Source organism: Diachasma alloeum, unplaced genomic scaffold (assembly GCF_001412515.2).
Source record: "Diachasma alloeum isolate Michigan unplaced genomic scaffold, Dall2.0 Dall_scaffold_00557, whole genome shotgun sequence".
Lineage (NCBI taxonomy): Eukaryota > Metazoa > Arthropoda > Insecta > Hymenoptera > Braconidae > Diachasma > Diachasma alloeum.
The window spans coordinates 124,598-134,972 of NW_021680689.1; the positions used below are offsets into that span (position 1 = coordinate 124,598).

General features: G+C 38.5%; 2 protein-coding genes across 5 annotated transcripts; one reads left to right on the top strand and one right to left on the bottom strand.

Moving 5' to 3' along the window:
• Nucleotides 1-1,296: 1,296 nt before the first annotated feature.
• Nucleotides 1,297-3,731, top strand: LOC107043219 (DNA-directed RNA polymerase III subunit RPC4). Its single transcript, XM_015264605.1, has 7 exons — nucleotides 1,297-1,674; nucleotides 1,796-2,020; nucleotides 2,094-2,208; nucleotides 2,304-2,556; nucleotides 2,624-2,865; nucleotides 2,939-3,178; nucleotides 3,265-3,731. Exons 2-7 carry the CDS (start codon nucleotides 1,800-1,802, stop codon nucleotides 3,376-3,378), a joined length of 1,185 nt encoding a protein of 394 aa, XP_015120091.1. The 5' UTR covers nucleotides 1,297-1,674; nucleotides 1,796-1,799; the 3' UTR covers nucleotides 3,379-3,731.
• On the bottom strand, nucleotides 3,201-10,069 carry LOC107043215 (serine/arginine repetitive matrix protein 1). Of its 4 annotated transcripts, none has more exons than XM_015264586.2 (12): nucleotides 9,781-10,069; nucleotides 9,561-9,650; nucleotides 9,379-9,501; nucleotides 7,571-7,741; nucleotides 7,333-7,481; nucleotides 7,043-7,234; nucleotides 6,309-6,977; nucleotides 6,083-6,217; nucleotides 5,556-6,011; nucleotides 4,142-5,369; nucleotides 3,915-4,041; nucleotides 3,201-3,374 (listed from the first exon to the last, which is right to left on the bottom strand). In XM_015264586.2, the coding sequence occupies exons 1-12, from the start codon at nucleotides 9,790-9,792 to the stop codon at nucleotides 3,358-3,360; spliced, it is 3,369 nt and encodes a 1,122-aa protein (XP_015120072.1). In that variant the 5' UTR covers nucleotides 9,793-10,069; the 3' UTR covers nucleotides 3,201-3,357. The 4 variants fall into 4 exon arrangements, with proteins under 4 accessions (XP_015120072.1, XP_015120071.1, XP_015120074.1 ...); XM_015264585.1 differs by lacking the exon at nucleotides 3,201-3,374 and having other exon boundaries at nucleotides 3,465-4,041; nucleotides 9,781-9,825; nucleotides 9,899-10,069; XM_015264588.1 differs by lacking the exon at nucleotides 3,201-3,374 and having other exon boundaries at nucleotides 3,465-4,041; nucleotides 5,865-6,011.
• Nucleotides 10,070-10,375: the final 306 nt, after the last annotated feature.

The window sequence follows — 10,375 nt, forward strand, 5'->3', positions numbered from 1 at the left end:
CCATTGCATGGAGATTACTCTTGGAATAAAAAGAAAAAGTAAATGTACACTATTAAACATGACATCATCTGTTATCGTTCACATTAATGCAATGAAAATAATGCCTTCAATGTTGATATTGCGCGTGCAAACACTGTATAAAGAGTATGATAAATCCTCTAGGAAATCATAATCTCAATGAGTCATCGATCGGCATCGTTGAGCACGACAGACAGAGAGAGAGAGAGAGAAAGAGAGCCTTCTTAAAAAACAATGCAGTTATTTTTGTCACTTACGACATTGGAATCATAAAAAATATTGCCATGTACACGTTAAAAAAAAAAATCTTGACGCATTCCAGATGTTCAACTCATGGGATACGAATGAGAATTAACAGCAGTTGATATTACTCCAATTTTAGTCACGTGTAATTACTTGTTAAAAAAATTACGATGTAATTTCAGTCCACGCACGTGCGTGACATTGTACAATTGAATATTTGTCATCTTTTCTCTCCTCGCGTGTAAGCCTCGGTGGCAGTGAATTAGAACTGTCCATGATTCTATCTTGCTCGCGCTAAATTGACGTGAAACTCATGAAGGACGCGTCACTCTCACTTTCGTCGATGTCCAACAATCTACCTAATATGTCTCTAAATACCAGTATAGGGGCACATGAAAAAGTTTAGTAAATGTTATATTGATTATTATCTTAATGATACGTACTGTTTGGTCGAAAATTTCGACAGACGGACGGCGAACTCCGTTCATTTCCGGTGATTTCAAGACATCCGAGAGCAATTGGTACTTTAATATTCATCAACTCGTACCTTATTACTCAGGCGGAATTCACTATTTACGATATCATGAAAGTGCTAATGTTCAGGTGATAATTTTTAACATGTTAAGCAACACTATTCCCATTAGTGAGAATACCCACACACACACACATGGCACATGCGAGGAAAAGAGGATTTATTTCTCGCTTTATTTCATTATTTTTCATTTTAATTGAATTTAATGGATCGCGGGTGAAACACAAGTCCTCATGTTAGTAGAGCGTAATTTCATTTATTCATCAATCCATTGACGTTCATGACCGTCTGCTAAGCTCTCTTTCTCTCTCTCTCGCTCTCTCTCTCTCTTACTTTGATGAATTTTCCACTTTTGTTCACTTTTAATACAATATGCGAGTATGATTTTATGAAATTCACATGGTAGCAACATATGAAACGCCTAATGTACGAGCAGCACTCACCGGTATCTACGATACCAAAGCACAGGGATTCGAATCTCTCCGCGAAGTGTCGGCTTTTGGAATGACACTTGCGCGTCTGCGCAGTTGTATGTGCATTCAAACATTTTTTTTCTTCTCATTAGTAATGTTTGTCCTGGCAAAACTAAAAGCGGACATCAAGAATTTGAGAGATGTGAATTTTTAATACAATTTTGAGGCTTAATTTTTCATCTATCGATTGTTTATTCATATGCTGTCATTCTGTTGCCTATGAGGCTGTAATAGGATGAGGGGGCACAACGACATGGCGTGTCTATCCCTCGTGTGTCGTAGGTGCAACTACATGTGTGGTGAAGTGTTCAATCATTTTTTCTAAAGACTCATGAGAAAATTTCAACGACTCATTCTCACCCCTTTGTAGTTGTTCATTTTATTGAGGATCATCAATTTGGTATCAAGGTAAGTATGATTGAAATCTCTGTGTTTCTTTGATTTATAAATCCTCGAATAGAGGTTAAGTTGGTGGTTCTGAGTGTACACGTGACGTTTGGGATCCTAAAAGTGGTGTTGATGTTGATAGAATCATGGATTCGAAAAAACCAACGAGCCAGAACTCTTCATTTGAGAATATCAAGGTTAAAGTGGAACCTGGGACTTCAAATGTCACTCCTCCGAGCTCCACCACGCGTTTGACGTCATTCAGATTACCCAGAGATTTGACATTAGGTGGGGCTATTAAGACTGAGAAATCTACTAAGAAAATTTATACACCTAATATCAATGTACAGAGGAACAAGAAGAAGGAGTAAGTACATTTTGTGACCCGTTTAAAATCCTCTAAATTCACCATGAGTTTTCCAAATTTTGGGTTTATACAGCGATGGTTCTGCTGCAAAACCCGAAAACACTCAGAAAACTAGTGGAAGAGGACGTGGTCGAGGTGCCACCGATCGTGGCAGAGGTCGAGGGAAGGCTGCTATTAATTTAATTCAAGTATAAACCACATAATGATTTATTACGATTATTTCCCTGTGAATTGAATGCAAATGTTGATTGAAAGAAAAAAAAAACAAACAAAAAAATTACAGTCCACTGGAGTATTCTCTGAAGGAATGAGTGGCCCTGGACGTTCTACAAGAAGATCCAGTGGCATCAGGAATGGTACTGGTGAAAGAGAACCCAGCATGGTCCTGGAGAGATCTAAACTCAATTTGGATTATGAATTTGATAAAGCCGAAGAGGAAAAAAAATTAAAGTTATTATTGAGAGATGATTTTATTGATGATGGGGAGGATTTCAACTTGGAGAGCGCACCCGTTATTCTACCATTGACGGAGCAAGGTTCATTTAAAAATAATATTCAATTGTTTTTCGAATGTTCTTATGAATATTATATTACTTTTTGCAGCTAAACTGTACAAAGAAGAATGCAAGGAGAAGATAAAGGAGAGTGTATCCGAGGAGGAGGAAGAGGAGGAAGAGGTTGATCAGAAGCCAATAATTCTGGAGAATGGCCAAGCTGTAATGCCTCCAAAGAAAATGAAAAAGAAAAAGAAGGCTGCTGCATTAACTGGTATAAAAGAAGAAAAAAGTGAAAGAAATGTATCTCACATCATCAATAATCAGTCAAATAGTTATTTTTTAGTTGCAGTGAGTATTTCAACTTTTCATTGTTGGTCATGAGGGAGACTCGTTTATTGATATAAATGGTGTTGTTGATTAGTTTCCAGATTGCCTTCCTGGGGTTCACAGTGTAGACACAGATACAGATCCCAGGATAAAGAAAAACAAGGAGCAACCACCAGAGAATAATGATGCAATGAACCCTGAATATTGCACATTGCATACTCTGAAAGATGGATTCCTAGGTAAAATACAAATTCATCAGTCTGGAAAAGCGATATTACGTCTTGGGGAGAATAGTTTAGTGATTGACGTGGGCTCACGTCAAAGTTTTCGACAGGTATGAAAAACAAAAAAAAATATCTCAATGAAATGCAATTTATTGATCAATAATAAAATAATTATGCATATTTCGTTTCATTTTAGGATCTTATTGCTGCTAAAGTGGATGCATCCAATAGTGAACTTGTCAATTTAGGACAAGTTACTAGTACACTTATATGCTCACCTGATTGGGAGTCAATGCTTGCCAATCTCTGAAAGATAAATAAATTAATACTATTAATATTTTGTACGATATGAGATATAGAACAATTGATATAAACAGTAATACTTTGAAATCCATGTATATTTATAATCCTTTATTTATGACAATGGGGATTAAGCTGTGATACTAAATTTCTACAGTTTAATTGCAAAAATTCATTATTGCAATTTACAAATTCTTCAAATATGGACATCATTTGCCAGTGATTAAATATTCATTCATCATTTTACACAAATTCAGTTGACATAATTGTTTTTATAATGATGATGACAATCATACTCTATCCGTTTATTTATGTCTCGAGAATTAAGTGAGTGGCCTACACCAATAGACAACATAAAAATAATGGGTTCTCTTATTTCTTCTCCCTCGAAGTTTACATCGTAAATAAATTCCATACGATTTTCAGTATACGTTGTTAAATTTATAAAAAAACAAAATGTTCAGTCACTTCCGTCCATACTGTGTGCCTTTTTCATTGATTTCAATGCTTTTTCACGAAGTTTTTTTTCAAGCTCTTCGGTATTACCTTCACTCGCTTCAGACTCCTCGGAATCAGCTTGCTTCTTCTTCTTGTGCTTCCTATGCTTCTTGTGCTTCTTATGTTTTTTATGTTTTTTATCCTTCTTCTTCTTTTTCTCCTCTACCTCACTTTCCTATTTATCAACAATGAGAAGAAAAAAATATAAGTAGAAAATTCGATTCGACAGACTGGAAAAAAAAAAACAAAACAAAAATAACAATATAAAGTGTTACCTCTGAATCAGTTGAACTCGTTTTTGTTTTTTTCTTTCTCTTCTTCTTTGCCTTCTCCTCGTCCGAGCTGTCATCAACCTTTCGTTTTTTTTTTGCATCCTTATCAGCAACTTCCTCATCCTCAGAACTCGAATTTCTGCGTGATTTTTTCGCCTTCGGCCTGCCCTCGTCATCAGTAATCAATTCTTTCGGCATTTTTCTCATTCTGGACTTGTCAATATCCGAAGAGCTATCTCTACGTTTTTTAGATTTCTTCAGTTCATCGTCCGAACTTGAATCTTTCTTCAATTTTCTGGACTTGGCTTTGTCATCTTCATTCTTATATTTTTTAGATTTCGGCTCTTCGTCCTCAGAAGATGAGTCCTTCCTTGACTTTCGGGATTTCTTCAATTCCTCGTCAATATCTTTCTTTGATCTCCTGCGAGAGTCGCTGAGGCTGATGTCACGTTTTTTAATGTCTTTTTTATCCTTGGCGCGATCATCGATTGCATCGATTGCTCGTGGTGCATCTTTATTCCTTTTGAGGTCTGAATGTTTTCTATCGTCCTCTGAATCCGAGCTAGTCCCCTTGTCCGAGTGGTCATCATCGCTGGATTCCCTGCGGGATTTTCTCGCTTTTTCAGATCTCCTCTGCTTCTTCCTTACCACCTCCTCCTCTTCCTCCTCCTCCTCCTCCTCACTATCATCAGAGTTTGATGAATCATCTCGATCTTTTCGCATTTTCTTGACTGTTTCCAAAGATTTTTTGAGTGCCGATGCCTCCAAAGTCTTCATCCCCTGTTTCTTATCATCCACCAATGGTTTCATCGCTTTAATTGATCGCTCGTCCTTTCGCAGTTGGAAAGTCTCGGCTGTCGTTATAGCCGTCTTCGGAGAATCCTCTTTGCCATCTTTTGGTACTAATAACTTTGTTTTAGAAGATGTAGCCGCAGCAATCATGTCCTCAGTTTTCTTGAACGGTGATGGGGTACGTGAAAGACTCTGTGAGAATCTATGTCTAGAAAGTGGCAATGATGAAACTGGCTTTTTCGCTGGAACATTTGGTTCTGTTTTCTTTGATGCTACAGCTTCAACTTTTTTATTCTCCTTCTCCAGACGCTTGACAGCTTCCTCCTTCATGATTCTCTCCTTCTCTCGTCTCTTGACATCTTCTGCGTGCTCACGTTCTCGTTGTTCTCTCAAGTCTCGATCACGTTGTTCGTGCAATGATTTTCCATCAGGTGATTTCCTGTGTAAAAACATATTAATAATGGAATTATTTTTTTTGTATCAGTTACAGTTATTGCTCATTTTGTGACATGAACTATTCGCCTCAATACTAATAATAATAATAATAATAATAATGTTTTCAGTAATATTGGCACACTGTCAATTTGAGAAATCTCCACGAATGAGACTCAAGCAATTAACTCACCTAATGGGTTGTTCTCCATCACTGGAGGAACTACTCTCGCTACTATCGGAGCTACTTGATTTGGACATTCCATTTTTCAATTCTTTTCGTGGAGGAATAATGGGCTCTTTGGCCTTCTCATCAGGAATGCTTCTCTTGTCCTTAAATTTGTCCCTAACGTCTTTAGACTGATCCGGTGATTTTTTAGTCTCTTTGGAACGATCGAGCGAGGATGTTGGCTCTTTAGAGCGCGACTTACGTTCCCTCTCCCGACGATTCTTTGAGTGATCACGTCGGCTAGATCTATCACGCGAGGATGATCTATCGTACCTGCTAAGTCTGTCACGCGTATCTGGTGAACGACGTCTGCTGTTACGGGGATCTGGGGAACGACGTCGACGATCGGGGGAGCGTCGGCGACGCGCTGGACTCGGAGATCTGCGACGATAACGTGGGGGTGATCTACGAGGCGGACTTCTGCAATTAAAAGGACAGATTGGAGTCATTTTATTTTTATTATTTTTTCAATGTGTTTGGCAATTTAATACCTTCGCCAACTCGGGGCTCGGCGTGAAGATGGAGGTCGCATACTGCGACTGCCACTGTATCTGTCTGGGCGATCTCTGTCCCTCTCTCTGTCGTGATCTCGCCTCCTGTCCCTGTCTCTGTCCAGTGATGACCGCCTAATGGCAATTATTTAATCATGAGTTAAAACAATGTTTTAGTAGATGGAATTTAACATTAATAAGAAATAATAATCAATGGTTTAAAAACCTTCTGTTCCTCTCTCTCGATCTATTCCGTGAACGGTCTCGCTCCTTCGACCTATCTCGATCCTTCCTCGGTGATGGGCTCCTTCTCTTCCCCCCGGATTTTCTCTCACGACTCGAGTCACTGTCACTCGCACTATCATCCTTATTAGTTTTACGATACGATCTCTTGGCTTGAATGCCATCCTTCTTCTTTCTAATCTCAAAATCATTCTTATCCTTTCCTCTGTCACTGTCTGAACTGCTGCTCGTACTAGCATTTCGCTTTCCATGCTCTCTACGCTTATCTGGTGATTTGGAACGTGATTTACTTGACCTTGAGTCACTCGAATCTGATCGTGATTTGCGGGATTTGTTTCGGGGGATACTTTTTGAACGAGAGCGTGAACGTGAGTGTCTCGATGGTGATTTTGATTTTGTTCTTCTGGATTTTGAACGATCCACAGATCTTGATCGTGATCTTCGATTTTTGGCCACTGGTGAACGAGACTTTCGGCTCTTTGAAACGGGAGATTTTGATCGAGATTTTTTCGATTTTACTACTGGCGATTTAGAACCACTTCTAGGGGGATTCTTTTCATTCTCAGGTGAGGGAGACCGGTTGGTCTTCTTTTTTCCATCAGCTATGCTCATCAACTTTGCCTGGAGGCGAGAAATCGCCACTGCTGCTTCCCTGTTAATTAAGACAATTCAATTAGCAATTAATTCGACAGCGATATTTTAAAATATTGAACATACGGTTTAGTTTTCACGGGCATCATCGGGATGACGTTCTCCAGATGTGGCGATTCATCTTTCTCAGTTTTTATTTCCTGTTGTACTTCTTTTCCATTGTCTTTTGTTGAAGGCTTGCTGGGTGATTTAGATGTATGCTTACGATTGGAACGATCTCTATCGCGATGACGATCTCTAGAGCGACTCCGCTTACTCCTATAATTTGGACATTTAACAGTGTTATTGGATAGTGACGAATTTAAACGATCAATAATGAAAGTTGATGGTTGATGGTTGATGGTTATTATGCATACCTATCTCTGTCACGCTCTCGACTCCTCTCTCGTTTTCTTTCTTTAGAACCACCCCGGTCCTTCTCCTCTTTCTTCACTTTATCAGCATCGTCTTTCTCCTTCTCCTTTTCCTTCTCCGCAATCGATGCCTGGAGTTTTTCCTGCTCCTCCTATCATATTACATGACAAATGATACTAAATTTAGTAAAAAAATTTGGCTTTTTTTTTATCTCGATGCTTTCGGTGGATGATTACTCACCAATCGTTTTTTTATCTGATCTTTTTTCTGTTGCAAAAATGCCTCGGGAATCCCGGTGAGGCTCTCCTGGGCAGAGACCAAGAGATCCCACAATTCTCCCATGAATGATCTTGCATTTTTTCCATTCAAGAAACCGGTAAGGTTGATCTGCATTTTTCGAGGATCTGGATGCTGTTGGACAGATTAAATGAATAATTAAGTAATCACTTGAAATTTCCACAATATTCTCCCTTATATTTTATCCAAGAGACAAATTTAAAAAACGTTTTTCTCTCAGAAAATTCCTCAATCAACTGCTTTTCCCCCTCGAAAGCACACTTTTTACACAACTTATAATCTACCTTACCGCCATCATCCGTTAATACTTGAATCAACATTTTGTTGCAGTCTTTATAGTCCGCTATAAATAAAAAACAAAAGAACATGGGGAAACAATTCAGTGGGGAAAATCTCCATTATCGTGACAGATTTCTGAAAATTTCGACAAAAAAAAGGGAAAAAAAATAGAGAAAGAGAAAAGTGTTACATTTTTTACAATGGCAAAAAGCTGTAATAAATGTTTATTATAAAAATACGAATTATTGATTTTCCAAGTTTTTACGCGTTTTAAGTCACCAACCTGCCTGCCACATAGACAAGTGAGCAACAGAGTCATGTGAACACACATTGCTCGACGAATACCTCCTTGAGTGCCAGATTAGTTGATACTCGACCGTGGAACTGATAAGTGGATGACAGGATGACAATGACAGGATTTGTGGCTGGCGATATCCATCCCCATGGATCAATGAGGAGAGTTGATGCCCTTGGAGCCGTCAGCCGTGCTGAATACTGCTACTCGATGTGACTGTGATGTGCCCACAATATTTGTGGACGATGACTGTGGTGACTGGCATTTTGTCAAATGCCTATTCCAGCATCTGCAGCTATTTCTGATGATACTCGATGATTCTGAGGACACACCCTGGAGTGGCCTCATGTTTGAGGCTCCCCATGAAGACACTCGTGATGATGATTACGATGTTTAACGAGAAGTGGACAAGTTGCAGGATCATTGGCGCGCCAATTTTGAAGTGGGGGAGAGAAGAAGAGGAATCCTGAGTGATGATTAACCTGTGGTACTCCCTGTTGAATGGCTAAATTCCGGATGCTGTTACTCGGATGATGTCGCACGCATCCATACTTTTTCACACCCATTTGGACATTATTGGGTTGATACGCCCATCAGCAACGCTCTCTACTTATACTAACGGAGAGAATTCAAAGATCATGTGATAAGATACATTCTACTCCCAATTCATATATTATGGCTTTTAATATTTCATACTTTCTGGTTACTTCGGTCTTTTTTTTTGTTTTATTTTTTTCATTTTTTTTTTCTTCACGGAAATCAAAAGAACCAAACGATAAGATTGAATTTCACGGAGATGTGTTTATTCCACTTGAGAGTTTATGTGAAAAGAAATTAGTGAAATGCAAAATCATCAATTTTGCTATTTTTCAATAAATCAAATAAATTGGATGATGGCTCTTTGTGAAAGAATAAACACAAAAATACAATCATTCCAGATTAATGAAATGCTCACGTCCGGTTTTTTTTCTCAACAACCATTTGATGGCAGTTGTATGATACATTTGTGCTGAAATAATCATTTAGATTTGTTCGTTCTCTCTATTTTAATCCTAAAAATGAGGGGAAAAAGCCTGGTGAGAGTCTGTCTATATCTGGCTTGGAGTGATGAATCAATGTTGATTTTTTTAATAATCCAATAATTACAAATTTTTCATGATGGATTCAAAGTTCTCACCTTTTCTTCCAGTTGATTATAGACAAACTCCACAACGACGTCATCCTCAATTCCAAGTATCTGGGTGATTTTTGTAGTTATCCAGGGTTTAATAACGTCGAGCTTGACTTTGCTCATGTCAACCTAAAATAAATTCTCTTTGAGCATAATCTCTCAATAATTTAATAATAACTTCTCCATACTTTTTGAGTCAAAGAGTCTCCAAATTTCATCTGTTTGAGTAGCTTCTTTTCTTTATCGCTGAAACGCGTGTCCTGCGAGGCAGTTGTCCCCTGAGAATAAAAAAATGAAATAAAATAAAAAATTCTCTCACAATTGCAATGATCAAAGGAATGCAAGGGAGCAGCATTTTTTTAAGGCAAAAAAAAAGTCTAAATGGATACTGCTATCATTTTTCCTTACCGTGTACATCATCTTGCACAGTAAAGTGATGCTCCAGGTAACGCTCTAAAATATGCCAACTGTGTTGATAATTCGAGAAATTAGGAGTAATGTTGTCAGATTGAATAGTAAGACATACGCCACGTAGGTTTTCGTTGACAATTGATTTTCGTCGATCACGTGAGCGTTTTTACCGTTAAAAAAAAAGTTGAATTTGTAATGAGAAAAAACAGTATTCTTTCTTTTCCTCTATTACTCTAAAATCGGAGAAAGACGCGCACACGACGGATCAATTCACCAACATGGCGCCGGTGCCGAACAACGTAATATATATAATAATCGACAGTGACTGGGTGGGGGAAGGCATAGGACGGTCAGTGTGAAGTTGGCAACAGAGAACGCGTTGGATCTTGCTAGTTTGACATTGGCCCCACAGGTGGCAGCACGCGCTTGACATTAGTTATTTCTTGTGCGAGAGTGAGGTATAATCAGCAGAGATAGAGATAGAGACTGATCCTGCATCATTGCCACAACGCTTTGATTATTCCACGAATTTTCTGCGCACGAAGAATGTGAAAAATGCCGGTAAAAAAATACTAACAAACTGATTATCCCC